General features: G+C 43.2%; 1 protein-coding gene across 1 annotated transcript in view; it reads right to left on the bottom strand.

The window, feature by feature from the left end:
- Window positions 1-461: 461 nt before the first annotated feature.
- Window positions 462-18,338, bottom strand: part of SPOCK1 (SPARC (osteonectin), cwcv and kazal like domains proteoglycan 1) — a 2,429,073-nt gene continuing 2,411,196 nt past the window's right edge. The window contains exon 10 of the mRNA XM_044069840.1: window positions 462-3,452. Within this exon, the coding sequence (XP_043925775.1) occupies window positions 3,262-3,452 (191 nt within the window). The 3' untranslated portion in view covers window positions 462-3,261. The remainder of the gene's footprint in view (window positions 3,453-18,338) is intronic.

The raw sequence follows: 18,338 nt of genomic DNA, 5'->3' as shown, positions 1-18,338 counted from the left end.
AACATTTGCAAGTTTGACTGGAAATAATGGATTGTTAGCATTAGGAAAAATAAGCATAAAGATACTTATACTCTGTGTTTACATTTAAAACATCACAAAGTGATCAAAATAAAATGTAAAAAATAGTTTAAAGCTTACATTCAATGCCTAGTTTCAGTCTTATGGTACTCAGTTCTAAAATTCTGTTACACACAGCATTATTTTTTGTTTAGAAGAGCATACTTTATATTATGCACTTGAGCATTAAAAACATTTCTAAGAAATGTCCACATCTTTCAGAGTGGTATACTTCCAATGTCTTTGTACTGAGAAGGTTCCTTTGGAATGGCAAGGTTGTTTGAGCTTTTTAAGGCCACAACATGTTGAGAAGTTGAAATACCTAGCAAACATACCCACAGAAAAATAACACATTTCATGCAAGATTTTATTTTTATAAACAGAATAAGAATCAGACACTGATGTGAATGTGGGAATGAGATTTTTATTTCAAAAACTATAACCAGTGGCCACATTTTCAAATGTCTGCATCTCCAAGATAAACTTGCTGTAGTAAACATATGGTACAGAGACTTATAGCAGACCTAAAGAATCTCAGTTCATTGTTGTGTTATCAGTGTGGGAAGACTCATTCTTTCTTGACTAGCCTAATTTTCGGTACGGAGACCTATTTTTGAGCAATAAATTTTAGCTGCTGAAACATGGTATAGTGGCATCCACTTAAGTTTTGCAGTCTAACATACCAGGTAAAAATAAGAGGTAATCCCTTTCAAGACCTATCCAATTACCTTGTATGTTGTTCATCAAGAATTCATTCGTTTAACTATTTATTGAAGTAAATGTAAATAATTCCTTATTAATGGAACTCAAAACAAGCCCCTGATGTTGGATGTTACAAAAATAATGAAACATTAAAATTGCATCCTTTAAGATGAATATAGATGCTGATAACAGGAAAATTCATTGGTAGAGATGTGTCATGAATAATGGCCGATACAGAATTTGAACAACATTCCATGGCAATTTCCTGGAAAATCCCAGAAAGTATTCTTCAGTAACTAAATATGTCACAATTATAATTCTAGCTATTGTAACTAGCAAAGAGAAAGAAAACTTGCAATGATAAAAAGAATGTAAGACAGCAGAATTTAAAAGCATGAGCGTGCGAAAAATATATTTAAATTCAGTCATGCTTCCAGTACCTGCTTTAGGTTCAGTGCTCAGCAAATCCTAATTTATTCCTAAACAGATACTCCACCAGGACGCTATAATATGTTTCTAATGCTGGTCAAGCATCTTTGATTTTGAAACCACTCTAAATTCAAAACAAAACTGTCTGACTTTCCAGACAGAGGAATTGATCGCTTTGCTGATTCAAAATAGCTGCAATTAATAGTAAGACTCTCTTAACAAAAAAAAAAAAAAAAAGAAAAAAAGATCTTAAATTATAATGAAAAATTAATTGAAACATTTTTCGGCTTCCCGACTACTTGACCTCAGAGCATTATCCATATGTTGTTTACTTAAATAATTCATGCAAACAAGGCTATTTTGTATGGCTTTTACATAGGTACCTTTTGTGTATTTCCAAAGCTAATTAGTTGCAGAACACACCATATGCCATCATCTCTTTGTTCATACGTTCATGTGTACTAACTTTGTGAGGACTTGCTGCATCCTATTTTTTAATCAAATAAAGCTTCAATAAATTGGAAATCATTGAAAATGTTACAATATGTGATTCTTGAAAACATGAATTTATGTAAATATTTCCAGTTATTTTAAGAAACATTCTTAACTTTCACACATCATGCTTAAAAAATGCACAATACTGATATATGCACTTTAAATTTCTTCAAAAATTCTGATGGTCATGTAAGTACATTTATTTGCCATGGGATACAACAATGAACATACTCAGAAATACCACATCATTTCTATACATATCACTAGATGGTCATAAGACTTTATATCAAGAAATGCCAATCAGGAAACGCACCAGACAATGTATATTATATTATGTTATCAGAATGATACATTCATTGTTGCGAACTATAGCAAGGGAAGGCAGTGGTGTGTTTTTTTTCCTTTGGAACCCAGTGTTCCTCTGAGTATACTGAAATGCAGAAATCAAATAATTTTTTACTATAAATGTATAGTTTGTAAAACTTATTACTGCTGCCAGTATTTTTATTTTCAAATCAAGCTTGCATACATGGTTACAGCATCATTAGATGTGACTGAGTTACATTTGCTTAGGCATTAGATTGGTGTAAGACCTTGATACAAGCTGTTCTCACAAAACACATACTGTGTTTCTTTCTGTAATCATTTAGACTGTATAATTCCATTTGCCTCGTCATCTCTTAAGCTTTCAGCAGCTTACTGAGTTATTTAAGCAAGAATTTTGAGGAAAAAAAAAACAGAAAGACAAAGTAAACTAGTGAAATTATGGGTTGTTTTATGTTTGTTTTCAAAAATGCAAGATTTCGTATGACGTTGACCTGTCATTAGTTATAAATGATTACTAATAAATACAAGCTGTAAAACAGACTGGGTGTATTTGACATCTTCAGGACAGTAATACCTCTACTATGCATGCAGTGATTTAGAAGAAAGGTTGCTGCTATGACATAACATGACACAGTTATGACCTCATGCATGTTGCTGCCATCTTATCTGAACATGCAGCTCATTAACCATTCTAATATACATTAATTCATTCTCCGACAAATTCAAACTGTGCACAGGACACATCTGAAATAAAGGAAAGACTAAGAACATTTCCACAGAAACAAAAAGTCTCTTTTATGATCTTCACATTGCAAAAAGATTCTGTCCCTTGAAAATATATACTTTTTTGCATCAGATGACTTCATCATTTTAGGCGATATTGATAATGCAAGACAAGATATAATTCAGTACAGTGAGAATGTAGCAATTCAGTTTTAAATGCTAGTTGTTTTAAAAGTCCCTAAAACTGTTTTGTTCATTCAGTGGATGTAAAGAGAAGATCACCATCTAAACTGTTCAAAGGAACTGTATTTTTGAGGATAATCATGTGCACTTGCATAAGAAAATGTCCCACTGTCATCCATGAAACAGAATGCTTCTAAGCTGGGCTTTACGACAATCAGTGTATAAGCCAGAAGAGTAGCAACTGAAAGGAAGAACATTTGTGTACCTGGCAGAAGTGGATGCATTTGTAAAGATGTGGAATGAGTCATAGAACTGTGCTAACAATGAGGGCCCTCCAGCAGCAAGTTACCAAACATAACCAAGCTCTTCTTCCTTATCATCATCTTCATCTTCATCATCTTCATTGGCTGCTCTCACATGTATGTTTGCTTTTCCTTCTTTTGCTTTGCTGTTTATCTTTAAGTCTTCATCTCGGTCATCTAAGAGTACAACAGATCCACCGCTACCAAAATCTCCAGACGTTTCTTGGTCTTCTTCTGACAACAAAAGTAGCAAGAAACCAATTACTTTTCTTACACTTTATGTTAGGCAGATTTATAATTCACATAAAATTCCCAAATTAACCCATGTCTATAATTAACAGTGCATCATTAACACCTGACTGGACGAGGAAGGATTCTGACCAAAGTCCTAATGAGTTTCATCTTACTGTTCCTCAGAAGTGGTGGCCACAATTGTCTTGCAGCCTTGCACATAACTATAGATTAACTTGACATTTTAAAGACAGAATACTTTCCAAGTGCTATTACAAAAACCTTCAGAAATTTATTAAATTAAAGGAAATATTCATGATATTAAGTATGAATTATTTGAATTAATGCAACTGTTTGGGTCAAAAATGGAAGCAAAGAAAAAAAAATCAGCTCAACTTTTGTCTGTTAAAAAGTCAACCTCGCTATCACTGGTTGCAATAGAAACAGCATAGGGGCAGTATTTTTCCTGGGAAGTAATCTGTCAGAATACCCCATTCCTTAGATAACTAAATACACCAACTTAGAGAGTACAAAAGATTTCTTAACCCACTGCTCTGCAATCTCAATCTGTCAAAACAGCCCTTTCTTGACAAACCATATGACTGAATTAAATATGTTCATAGGTTCATAGGTGTGTACTAGGGTAATGGCCCTGGAGCCTTTACAAGCCTAGCCCATAGGATTACCCTGGCATTGTGTCACCTGACCTTTGTTCTCAATTCCTCTGTCAAGTAGTGCCACTGGAGTGATCCCCGGGGTGAATTTTCTATTTCCCATCCACTCATCAAGATTTCTCTAGAAGAGGGCCAGTGAGGTGCTTTGCTTGAGATGTATGGGAAGTCTATTCCACAACATGGGCAGTCTCTGGTTTATGAACCTGTCCCTGCAGCATGTTCTGTTGATTGCAGTAATGAGGTTGAGGTCTCTGGAGCATGTGGAGTGGAGGGATTGGGATTTCTTTAGATGTAGCATTTCTAACAGAGCTGGGTCAGACAAGTAGGCAATATGAAACAGAGAATATTTGGAGTTTTTTGAGTCTGTCCATAAAGAACAAGTGTTTAAGGCCTAGAATGCTCTTTGCGAGGTACTTTTGCTGCTTCTCCAGTTGTTGCAGGTGTCTAGAGAGGCACATGCTAAATGGGGCATTGTACTCAATGATTGGCCTAATGAAGGAAAAGTAGAGGGAGACAATGACCTCTTTCTTCCTGGATGCAAAACCGTTAGTAATGAGATGTGCCACATAGAAGGACTTTCTGACCACAGTGGCAATGTGGTGGTTGAAAGAGAGGTTGCTATCAACCTGTGTTCCCAGATCTCTTATAATGCCTTCTGTGTTCAGTGGACTACCATCAATGTGGTAATTCATGGGAACTGGGTTTTTCCCAAAGGGAATGATGAAACATTTTTTGGCATTACGCTTAAGGCCAGGGTTCTGACATCAGTCGTTGGTCTCAGTGTGGCCTTTCTGTAGGATGTCAACATCACTTGGGGAGGTAATAATAGCTCCCAACTTGCAATAGTCTGCGAACTTTGTCAGCCAGAGTCTCTTCATGTTGGCCTGGACTTCAGAGAAGGAGATACCAAACAGGAGAGGACCCAGGACTGAACCCTGTGGGACTCCACTCGTGACTGGTGAGCAGTCTGACTTGGAGTCAGCTGCTTTCACACTGTGGGTTCTATCTGTGAGCCAGTTTGTGACCCACCTAGTGATATAGGGGTTGATGCCTAGCTTACTGAGTTTTTCTATGATTCCTGAGTAGGGAATGGTATCAAAGGCCTTGGCCATATCAAGGTAGGCTGTGTGAACCAACTTGCCTTCATACACAGATGACCAAGTTGAACAGGCATGATCTACCCCTTCACAAAACCAAACTGTGTTGGATCCAAAGTTTGGACATTCCCTATATCCTTGGTTATTAGGGCCATGATGATGTGTTCCATAGCTTTGCATATCAGACTCATTAGGCTAATGGGGTGATAGTTCCCAGGGTCTGTAATCACTCCTCCTTTGTGGAGAGCGATGACTGTAGCAGTGCACCATTTGGTAGGGACAAAGCCTGTAGTGAGGCTGTAATTAAACAGGGCACACAGGTGAAGTGCCAGTTCACTCTGTAGCTCATGAACACAGCCAGGGATATTGTCATGTCCCATAGAAGCTGTATTCTTGGCCTTGAACAGTGCTGTTTTAACCTGTGCAGCAGTAATACTGGGTGCCTGGCAATCTACTGTTAATATGATAGGTCCTTTTGGAGGGGAGACAGGGGTAAAGTTGGCACTGAATCTGTCGGCCAGTATATTGGCAATATATGTTGGCTCAGTATAGGAGGTACCATTGTGCAGTAGTTCAGAGCGTATCTGGGTATTGCCATGGAAATTCTTTACATAACTATAGAAGGCCTTGTTGTTGTCTTTACTATCTGCTGCAATTCTGTTTTCATAGCTAGCTTTAGAGGATTTGATGAGGGATCTCAACTTTTTTTTGAGGCTGATAAGGGAGTTTTTCCAGTCTTGGAACTTCACCTTATTCCGCATCAGTTTCCTACTTCTGTTGTAGAGTTTGTTTATGGCAGGGGACCCCCAGATTGGCTTCCTATTTTTGGAGGAGAGCATCTAGGTTCTATTAAGTATGGCGAGATCCATGCATTTGTGTACATGTTTGTACAGTGCATTGGTGTATGATTTGGTGGTCATGCAACTATTCTCCATTTGCATGGGTGCTGTGAAGTTAGCCACCTTGTTAGGAGCCCAAAGTTAGCTTTGGAGAAGTTTTTCATGGTGGTTACCTTTGTGGGGGTGGGGGGGGGTGGTAGGGATGTGGATTTCCAAGGGGATTAGTTTGTGGTTGGATCTAACCAGGGAGGAGTTGACTATTGGTATAGAGCAACGGTCCCCCATGTTAGTAATGAGCAGGTCAAGGATGTTGCTACCTCTAGTGGAGGTAAGAACGAGCTGGTCCAGGGCATTGGAATTAATGAATTCCAGGAAACGTTGGGCAAGTGTATTGGTGCATGAGTAGTTTTCCCAATTAAATTGGGGTAGTTGAAGTTGCCCAGTATGACAGTGTTAGGTTGGACCCAGGGTGCTTAGGAACATGGAGTGTGAGTCTTGGGACATGGTTGGGGATCTATAGCAGGCTACAACCCGAATCGCTGTCTTACCCAATGTTAGCTGCACCTGAAGTATCTCTGATGCGTGATGTTGGGCTACCAGTCTGGAGGTGTGCGCATCCTTTATGAATATAGAAACACCACCGCCTTTGGAGCTTCTGTTCAAGTTCTGGGGCCGAAAGGTGTGTAATGAGTTATAGCCTGTTAGTGCAGGTGTGCTTTCTGCTGCCTTGAACCAGGTCTCTGTTACAGCACAAATGTCAATGTTCTCCATTTTAAGGAGTGCTTCAGGTGAGTGCATTTCGAAATTTAGGCTTCTAGCATTGAGCAGCATGACCCCCAGATTGCATTTGTTTGTAACTGTTACGGTGGTAATTTGGTCTTCTGAACATCGCCTAAAAAAGGCACTATAGGGGTGGAAAGAGCCTTGGCCAGTATTCAGAAGCCCAGGGATGACAGATGGAGGCCATCTCTGACAAAGCATCGAGGTCTGTCAATCATGTCATCCCAGGCAGACAGATAATGGATCCCCCTTAGAATGACACCAGAAACTTAACCAATTTTTGAAATCAATCATTTTCTGCTTGTATTGTGGTATCATTCTGGGTGATGGCAGGATGTTGCTCACGGCTAGGGTCATACCTACCTGTGTTACATAATCCGAGAGCTCCTCCATGTCTCTTTTCATGTAGTCCAGAGAGGTACGTCTCAGGTCATTCACACCCACATGTACAATGACAGAGTCATATTTGTACCTGTTGTTGAGGGACCTGAGTGCATGCATTATGTGGCAGATCCTGGTACCTGATAGGCAGCTGACTGTTACTTTCTCCTTATTCAACGTAGTGAGTGGGACATCAGTGTGCCTCACTATCGAGTCACCTATGACTAGCGTGTTGGGCATGCTGTTTTGCCTTAGGGGCTTTGGTTGAGTGGCACACTGTTTAGGAGAGTTATATGTCTTATGAGTAGTGTTGTGTTTTGGTGGTCGAATGCATTTCTGCCTTGGAGGTCTCTGCTGTTTGGATAGATTTTTACTGAGAGCCTCCATGAAGGTGGGTGTGTGGTTTGTGTTTTTATGTGAAGGCAGTGCTGGTGTGTGTTCTCAAGGGCTATGTGTTCCATGTGGTGTGGTGCAATTTCTTTGGCAACTCCTGTTTCATCATTAAACAATTCAGTAAAGAGCAGGGAATTCTGCTATTTATCTGTCTATCTATCTATCTATCTATCTATCTATCTATCTATCTATCTATATAGCTATGTGTTTGGGGGCATGTATGTATGCATGTATGATGTTTATGTATATATAGGTACATATAGATATAGATATAGATATAGATATATATATATATATATATATATATATATATATATATATATATATATATATATATATATATATATATATATATATATATAGATAGACAGAGGGTCTATATTATATGAATGAAAGTTCATATAATCGAACGCTGTAAACAGTTAAAAATACCGAACTTCGTACCCTTTATTTTGGGAGGCTGCACCCCCCACACCCCCTGCTAATTACATATACCAACTCTGAGATCACACTACAGTGAGGAGAGGGCAAATTTCCCGATCTTCACTGTACCGTGATCTCACAAAAAACATATCGATCAACGGCATTTTCACGTATACAGCCATTCAATATTTTGGACTTTCGTTCTTCTAATGCGAACCCTAGATAGATATAGATAGATAGTCTGTCAATACCGAAAAGTGTTACCAGATTATTAACTCATGTCCTACCACATCCTAAACTGCAGCACATATGTCTCTCACACCAGCTTTCAGTATGGTACAAAATGATTACCTCTCTTTAACACATAAAACTCCACAGCTCTTACCTGTCCAGTTATCACTGCCACATGTAGGTGGTACCTGTATCAGATCCCAGCATATGGCCCTTACCTCATTATTATACCAAAAACAAATATGGGCATGGACTTTGCAAACCGCACCTATAAGTCATTTGGAATCAGTCATTTGTTATACCTTACCTCATTCCATTAAACAGCATGATACTAAATCCAGCATTTCATCTTGTATAAAGCCTTCTTTACATCTCATATATTCCATAGTCTAGTTGCTTTTATGCTTTTACAGGATTAACAGATACAGCACTTTGTCTACACATGGAATGTAGCCTAGAACATTATATACTGTTGCTAAACAAATCACAACTATTTCATTATTACCTGGTACTGGAACATTACAAGTTTAGGACATTTACTTTACCTTCACTTTTCAGGCGACCTACTACTACTGTCTATATATCTAGTAATATAAAATAATTCTATTCTTCCTATAGTCTGTCTCTAAAACTGTTCCCCCCCGTCCAATGACAAAGCCTTTTTCAACTATGGCAAAAACCTTAGCAGCAATATTCATTAATGTACTAAACTAATATATAACAACACAATTGTCTCCAGAAGGTATAGCCAACATATTAGAGGATAAATTTAGCTCAGCGTTTGCACCCTTATCTTCCCTTGACTTTCTTGCTCATATCATGCCCAACCCTCTAGATCTGTTCAGAGCAAGTCCTGAGGGCTCTCTCTCCAATTGCCCAAAATGCTATCTCCATGGGTCCAGACAATGAGTTTTAATGCCTTTTTGAAACAGTCTTATAGACTTTCTAGTGAGCTTATTTAATCTCATCCTTCCCTTTTAAAGGTCTTACTGGCCTTATTTGTAAAACAGCAGAAGACTTCATTATGGAACTTATTACTGAGGACATCTGCAGTCTACAGTTCCTTGACCCAAACCAGTCTGGGCTCTTTAAAGGTACATTCTTCTTCCTAAACTTGATGGACTTTTTGAACAAGTCACTCTTCACTGGATGCAGGCAAATCAGTTCACACTGCTAACTTTTACCTGGTCAAGATCTTTGAAACCATTGTATGTTCTGGCATTATCAACAAGTTACTCAAACTAAATGTAAACATTTATATTACCCCCTGGATAGCAAACTGGCTAACTGACAGAGTCCAACTATTAGGACAGGGAAGCATGCACTCACTGATATGGGGCCCTACTAATGGTGTCACGGTGTTGCTCTAAGGACACTGCTTTTTGGTATTTACTTCTCTGACATCAAATGCCTTTTTGTAGATGACCATAAAGTTGGAGTTGTCATAAACTCTTCAACTAACTTGCCAATTCTCCAGGATTGAATCGAACAGAGAAACAAGTTGTACTTGGATCACGATCTTAAGTTAAATGCCATGAAGTGCAGTACCACGTCTATCATAAATATGTGCACTTGTGGCATGCCTAGTGCACTAATGATTTGAAGAGAGACAGTCATTAAAGACCTGGCCACTTTCATCAGCAAGGAACTATCCGTTGATCAGGAAATCCTTTTATTTCACCAGAATGATTAACAGAGGTATACCTTTCAGGTCAAAAGAAGTTATTATCCCCCTCTACTCCTCCCTTATCAGACCCATAACAGAATATAATGACTCCTGCTGTATGTACTTGTCTAAACACAGAACTCGGCTGGAAAGACCACAGCATTTCCTCACTAAAAGGATGAAGGGTATGTCATCGTTGAGCTACAGACTGTCTTTGAAGCTGTTTCTGTCTTCTCTGCTTTATACAGATCTCTGCCTCACATACAAAGCCTCAAAGGATCGAGTCTTATGTGACCTTCTACACATCAGCAACACAAGCAATACTCAAAATATCCACTCAAAGACACTAAACCTACACACAAGCAAAAATAAAACCTGCTGGTGAGATAGATATCCATCTCAAAGAACCCCACTTTAAGGGAAAAGACTTCTCTTAGATGTAAAGCAAAGTAGTTTCTTGCCTCCAGCGTAAAAGCTAATATTTCTGTCATTAACCTGTAGGTCAGAGTCGTAGCAGTAAGAGTACTGTGACCTGCTACAGGTTATGAAGTCAAAGAGCTCCACACAGCACTAACTCTGACCTGCTACATGTTATGAAGTCACAGTGCTCTACACAGCACTAACTGTGACTTGCTACAAGTTATGAAATCACAGACCTCAACATAGCACTAACTGTAACCTTCTACAGGTTATGAAGTCACAGAGTTCCACACAGCACTAACTGTGACAAGCTACAGGTTATGAAGTCACAGAGCTCCACACATCACTAACTATGACTTGCTACAGGTTATAAAGTCACAGAGCTCTGCATAGCACAAACAGTGACCTGCTACAGGTTATGAATTCACAAAGCTCCACACAGCACTAACTGTGACGTGCTACAGGTTATGAAGTCACAGAGCTCCACACAGCACTAACTGTGACCTGCTACAGGTTATGACATCACAGAGCTTCACACAGCACTAGCTGTGACCTGCTACAGTTTATGAAGTCACAGAGCTCCACACAGCATTAACTGTGAACTGCTAAAGGTTATGAAGTCACAGAGTTCCACACAGAACTAACTGTGACCTGCTACAGGTTATGACATCACAGAGCTTCACACAGCACTAGCTGTGACCTGCTACAGCTTATGAATTCACAGAGCTGCTCATAGCACTAACTGTGATCTACTACAGGTTATGAAGTCACAGAGCTCCACACAGCACTAACTGTGACCTGCTACAGGTTATGAAGTCACAGAGCTCCACACAGCACTAACTGTGACCTGCTACAGGTTATGAAGTCACAGAGCTCCACACAGCACTAACTGTGACCTGCTACAGGTTATGAAGTCACAGAGTCACAGAGCTCCACACAGCACTAACTGTGACCTGCTACAGGTTCTGAAGTCACAGAGCTCCACACAGCACTAACTGTGACCTGCTGCAGGATCTGAAGTCACAGAGCTCCACACAGCACTAACTGTGACCTGCTACAGGTTCTGAAGTCACAGAGCTCCACACAGCACTAACTGTGACCTGCTACAGGTTATGAAGTCACAGAGCTCCACACAGCACTAACTGTGACCTGCTACAGGTTATGAAGTCACAGAGCTCCACACAGCACTAACTGTGACCTGCTACAGGTTCTGAAGTCACAGAGCTCCACACAGCACTAACTGTGACCTGCTACAGGTTATGAAGTCACAGAGCTCCACACAGCACTAACTGTGACCTGCTACAGGTTATGAAGTCACAGAGTTCCACACAGCACTAACTGTGACCTGCTACAGGTTCTGAAGTCACAGAGCTCCACACAGCACTAACTGTGACCTGCTACAGGTTCTGAAGTCACAGAGCTCCACACAGCACTAACTGTGACCTGCTACAGGTTATGAAGTCACAGAGCTCCACACAGCACTAACTGTGACCTGCTACAGGTTATGAAGTCACAGAGCTCCACACAGCACTAACTGTGACCTGCTACAGGTTATGAAGTCACAGAGCTCCACACAGCACTAACTGTGACCTGCTACAGGTTCTGAAGTCACAGAGCTCCACACAGCACTAACTGTGACCTGCTACAGGTTCTGAAGTCACAGAGCTCCACACAGCACTAACTGTGACCTGCTACAGGTTCTGAAGTCACAGAGCTCCACACAGCACTAACTGTGACCTGCTACAGGTTCTGAAGTCACAGAGCTCCACACAGCACTAACTATGACCTGCTACAGGTTCTGAAGTCACAGAGCTCCACACAGCACTAACTGTGACCTGCTACAGGTTATGAAGTCACAGAGCTCCACACAGCACTAACTGTGACCTGCTACAGGTTATGAAGTCACAGAGCTCCACACAGCACTAACTGTGACCTGCTACAGGTTCTGAAGTCACAGAGCTCCACACAGCACTAACTGTGACCTGCTACAGGTTCTGAAGTCACAGAGCTCCACACAGCACTAACTGTGACCTGCTACAGGTTATGAAGTCACAGAGCTCCACACAGCACTAACTGTGACCTGCTACAGGTTATGAAGTCACAGAGCTCCACACAGCACTAACTGTGACCTGCTACAGGTTATGAAGTCACAGAGCTCCACACAGCACTAACTGTGACCTGCTACAGGTTATGAAGTCACAGAGCTCCACACAGCACTAACTGTGACCTGCTACAGGTTATGAAGTCACAGAGCTCCACACAGCACTAACTGTGACCTGCTACAGGTTCTGAAGTCACAGAGCTCCACACAGCACTAACTGTGACCTGCTACAGGTTCTGAAGTCACAGAGCTCCACACAGCACTAACTGTGACCTGCTACAGGTTCTGAAGTCACAGAGCTCCACACAGCACTAACTGTGACCTGCTACAGGTTCTGAAGTCACAGAGCTCCACACAGCACTAACTGTGACCTGCTACAGGTTATGAAGTCACAGAGCTCCACACAGCACTAACTGTGACCTGCTACAGGTTATGAAGTCACAGAGCTCCACACAGCACTAACTGTGACCTGCTACAGGTTATGAAGTCACAGAGCTCCACACAGCACTAACTGTGACCTGCTACAGGTTCTGAAGTCACAGAGCTCCACACAGCACTAACTATGACCTGCTACAGGTTCTGAAGTCACAGAGCTCCACACAGCACTAACTGTGACCTGCTACAGGTTCTGAAGTCACAGAGCTCCACACAGCACTAACTGTGACCTGCTACAGGTTATGAAGTCACAGAGCTCCACACAGCACTAACTGTGACCTGCTACAGGTTCTGAAGTCACAGAGCTCCACACAGCACTAACTGTGACCTGCTACAGGTTCTGAAGTCACAGAGCTCCACACAGCACTAACTGTGACCTGCTACAGGTTATGAAGTCACAGAGCTCCACACAGCACTAACTGTGACCTGCTACAGGTTATGAAGTCACAGAGCTCCACACAGCACTAACTGTGACCTGCTACAGGTTATGAAGTCACAGAGCTCCACACAGCACTAACTGTGACCTGCTACAGGTTATGAAGTCACAGAGCTCCACACAGCACTAACTGTGACCTGCTACAGGTTATGAAGTCACAGAGCTCCACACAGCACTAACTGTGACCTGCTACAGGTTCTGAAGTCACAGAGCTCCACACAGCACTAACTGTGACCTGCTACAGGTTATGAAGTCACAGAGCTCCACACAGCACTAACTGTGACCTGCTACAGGTTATGAAGTCACAGAGCTCCACACAGCACTAACTGTGACCTGCTACAGGTTATGAAGTCACAGAGCTCCACACAGCACTAACTGTGACCTGCTACAGGTTATGAAGTCACAGAGCTCCACACAGCACTAACTGTGACCTGCTACAGGTTATGAAGTCACAGAGCTCCACACAGCACTAACTGTGACCTGCTACAGGTTCTGAAGTCACAGAGCTCCACACAGCACTAACTGTGACCTGCTACAGGTTCTGAAGTCACAGAGCTCCACACAGCACTAACTGTGACCTGCTACAGGTTCTGAAGTCACAGAGCTCCACACAGCACTAACTGTGACCTGCTACAGGTTATGAAGTCACAGAGCTCCACACAGCACTAACTGTGACCTGCTACAGGTTATGAAGTCACAGAGCTCCACACAGCACTAACTGTGACCTGCTACAGGTTCTGAAGTCACAGAGCTCCACACAGCACTAACTGTGACCTGCTACAGGTTCTGAAGTCACAGAGCTCCACACAGCACTAACTGTGACCTGCTACAGGTTATGAAGTCACAGAGCTCCACACAGCACTAACTGTGACCTGCTACAGGTTATGAAGTCACAGAGCTCCACACAGCACTAACTGTGACCTGCTACAGGTTATGAAGTCACAGAGCTCCACATAGCACTAACTGTGACCTGCTACAGGTTATGAAGTCACAGAGCTCCACACAGCACTAACTGTGACCTGCTACAGGTTATGAAGTCACAGAGCTCCACACAGCACTAACTGTGACCTGCTACAGGTTCTGAAGTCACAGAGCTCCACACAGCACTAACTGTGACCTGCTACAGGTTATGAAGTCACAGAGCTCCACAAACCACTAACTATGACCTGCTACAGGTTATGAAGTCACAGAGCTCCACACAGCACTAACTGTGACCTGCTACAGGTTCTGAAGTCACAGAGCTCCACACAGCACTAACTGTGACCTGCTACAGGTTATGAAGTCACAGAGCTCCACACAGCACTAACTGTGACCTGCTACAGGTTATGAAGTCACAGAGCTCCACACAGCACTAACTTTGACCTGCTACAGGTTCTGAAGTCACAGAGCTCCACACAGCACTAACTGTGACCTGCTACAGGTTCTGAAGTCACAGAGCTCCACACAGCACTAACTGTGACCTGCTACAGGTTATGAAGTCACAGAGCTCCACACAGCACTAACTGTGACCTGCTACAGGTTATGAAGTCACAGAGCTCCACACAGCACTAACTGTGACCTGCTACAGGTTATGAAGTCACAGAGCTCCACACAGCACTAACTGTGACCTGCTACAGGTTCTGAAGTCACAGAGCTCCACACAGCACTAACTGTGACCTGCTACAGGTTATGAAGTCACAGAGCTCCACACAGCACTAACTGTGACCTGCTACAGGTTATGAAGTCACAGAGCTCCACACAGCACTAACTGTGACCTGATACATGTTCTGAAGTCACAGAGCTCACAGCCCTAACTTTGACCTGCTACAGGTTCTGAAGTCACAGAGCTCCACACACCACTAACTGTGACCTGCTACAGGTTCTGAAGTCACAGAGCTCCACACAGCACTAACTGTGACCTGCTACAGGTTCTGAAGTCACAGAGCTCCACACAGCACTAACTGTGACCTGCTACAGGTTATGAAGTCACAGAGCTCCACACAGCACTAACTGTGACCTGCTACAGGTTCTGAAGTCACAGAGCTCCACACAGCACTAACTGTGACCTGCTACAGGTTCTGAAGTCACAGAGCTCCACACAGCACTAACTGTGACCTGCTACAGGTTATGAAGTCACAGAGCTCCACACAGCACTAACTGTGACCTGCTACAGGTTCTGAAGTCACAGAGCTCCACACAGCACTAACTGTGACCTGCTACAGGTTATGAAGTCACAGAGCTCCACACAGCACTAACTGTGACCTGCTACAGGTTATGAAGTCACAGAGCTCCACACAGCACTAACTGTGACCTGCTACAGGTTATGAAGTCACAGAGCTCCACACAGCACTAACTGTGACCTGCTACAGGTTCTGAAGTCACAGAGCTCCACACAGCACTAACTGTGACCTGCTACAGGTTCTGAAGTCACAGAGCTCCACACAGCACTAACTGTGACCTGCTACAGGTTCTGAAGTCACAGAGCTCCACACAGCACTAACTGTGACCTGCTACAGGTTATGAAGTCACAGAGCTCCACACAGCACTAACTGTGACCTGCTACAGGTTATGAAGTCACAGAGCTCCACACAGCACTAACTGTGACCTGCTACAGGTTCTGAAGTCACAGAGCTCCACACAGCACTAACTGTGACCTGCTACAGGTTATGAAGTCACAGAGCTCCACACAGCACTAACTGTGACCTGCTACAGGTTCTGAAGTCACAGAGCTCCACACAGCACTAACTGTGACCTGCTACAGGTTATGAAGTCACAGAGCTCCACACAGCACTAACTGTGACCTGCTACAGGTTATGAAGTCACAGAGCTCCACACAGCACTAACTGTGACCTGCTACATGTTCTGAAGTCACAGAGCTCCACAGCACTAACTGTGACCTGCTACAGGTTATGAAGTCACAGAGCTCCACACAGCACTAACTGTGACCTGCTACAGGTTATGAAGTCACAGAGCTCCACACAGCACTAACTGTGACCTGCTACAGGTTATGAAGTCACAGAGCTCCACACAGCACTAACTGTGACCTGCTACAGGTTCTGAAGTCACAGAGCTCCACACAGCACTAACTGTGACCTGCTACAGGTTATGAAGTCACAGAGCTCCACACAGCACTAACTGTGACCTGCTACAGGTTCTGAAGTCACAGAGCTCCACACAGCACTAACTGTGACCTGCTACAGGTTCTGAAGTCACAGAGCTCCACACAGCACTAACTGTGACCTGCTACAGGTTCTGAAGTCACAGAGCTCCACACAGCACTAACTCTGACCTGCTACAGGTTCTGAAGTCACAGAGCTCCACACAGCACTAACTGTGACCTGCTACAGGTTATGAAGTCACAGAGCTCCACACAGCACTAACTGTGACCTGATACAGGTTCTGAAGTCACAGAGCTCCACACAGCACTAACTGTGACCTGCTACAGGTTATGAAGTCACAGAGCTCCACACAGCACTAACTGTGACCTGCTACAGGTTATGAAGTCACAGAGCTCCACACACTAACTGTGACCTGCTACAGGTTATGAAGTCACAGAGCTCCACACAGCACTAACTGTGACCTGCTACAGGTTATGAAGTCACAGAGCTCCACACAGCACTAACTGTGACCTGCTACAGGTTATGAAGTCACAGAGCTCCACACAGCACTAACTGTGACCTGCTACAGGTTCTGAAGTCACAGAGCTCCACACAGCACTAACTGTGACCTGCTACAGGTTATGAAGTCACAGAGCTCCACACAGCACTAACTGTGACCTGCTACAGGTTCTGATGTCACAAAGCTACACAGCACTAAGTGTGACCTGCTACAGGTTCTGAAGTCACAGAGCTCCACACAGCACTAACTGTGACCTGCTACAGGTTCTGAAGTCACAGAGCTCCACACAGCACTAACTGTGACCTGCTACAGGTTCTGAAGTCACAGAGCTCCACACAGCACTAACTGTGACCTGCTACAGGTTCTGAAGTCACAGAGCTCCACACAGCACTAACTGTGACCTGCTACAGGTTCTGAAGTCACAGAGCTCCACACAGCACTAACTGTGACCTGCTACAGGTTATGAAGTCACAGAGCTCCACACAGCACTAACTGTGACCTGCTACAGGTTCTGAAGTCACAGAGCTCCACACAGCACTAACTGTGACCTGCTACAGGTTATGAAGTCACAGAGCTCCACACAGCACTAACTGTGACCTGCTACAGGTTATGAAGTCACAGAGCTCCACACAGCACTAACTGTGACCTGCTACAGGTTATGAAGTCACAGAGCTCCACACAGCACTAACTGTGACCTGCTACAGGTTATGAAGTCACAGAGCTCCACACAGCACTAACTGTGACCTGCTACAGGTTATGAAGTCACAGAGCTCCACACAGCACTAACTGTGACCTGCTACAGGTTATGAAGTCACAGAGCTCCACACAGCACTAACTGTGACCTGCTACAGGTTCTGAAGTCACAGAGCTCCACACAGCACTAACTGTGACCTGCTACAGGTTCTGAAGTCACAGAGCTCCACACAGCACTAACTGTGACCTGCTACAGGTTATGAAGTCACAGAGCTCCACACAGCACTAACTGTGACCTGCTACAGGTTATGAAGTCACAGAGCTCCACACAGCACTAACTGTGACCTGCTACAGGTTATGAAGTCACAGAGCTCCACACAGCACTAACTGTGACCTGCTACAGGTTCTGAAGTCACAGAGCTCCACACAGCACTAACTGTGACCTGCTACAGGTTATGAAGTCACAGAGCTCCACACAGCACTAACTGTGACCTGCTACAGGTTATGAAGTCACAGAGCTCCACACAGCACTAACTGTGACCTGCTACAGGTTATGAAGTCACAGAGCTCCACACAGCACTAACTGTGACCTGCTACAGGTTATGAAGTCACAGAGCTCCACACAGCACTAACTGTGACCTGCTACAGGTTATGAAGTCACAGAGCTCCACACAGCACTAACTGTGACCTGCTACAGGTTATGAAGTCACAGAGCTCCACACA

This window comes from Protopterus annectens, chromosome 4.part0 (genome assembly GCF_019279795.1).
Source record: "Protopterus annectens isolate FY-2018-M chromosome 4.part0, PAN1.0, whole genome shotgun sequence".
Classification (NCBI taxonomy): Eukaryota; Metazoa; Chordata; order Ceratodontiformes; family Protopteridae; genus Protopterus; species Protopterus annectens.
The sequence above is the reverse complement of the archived record's forward strand: the minus strand, read 5'-3'. Positions and strand labels throughout refer to the sequence as shown.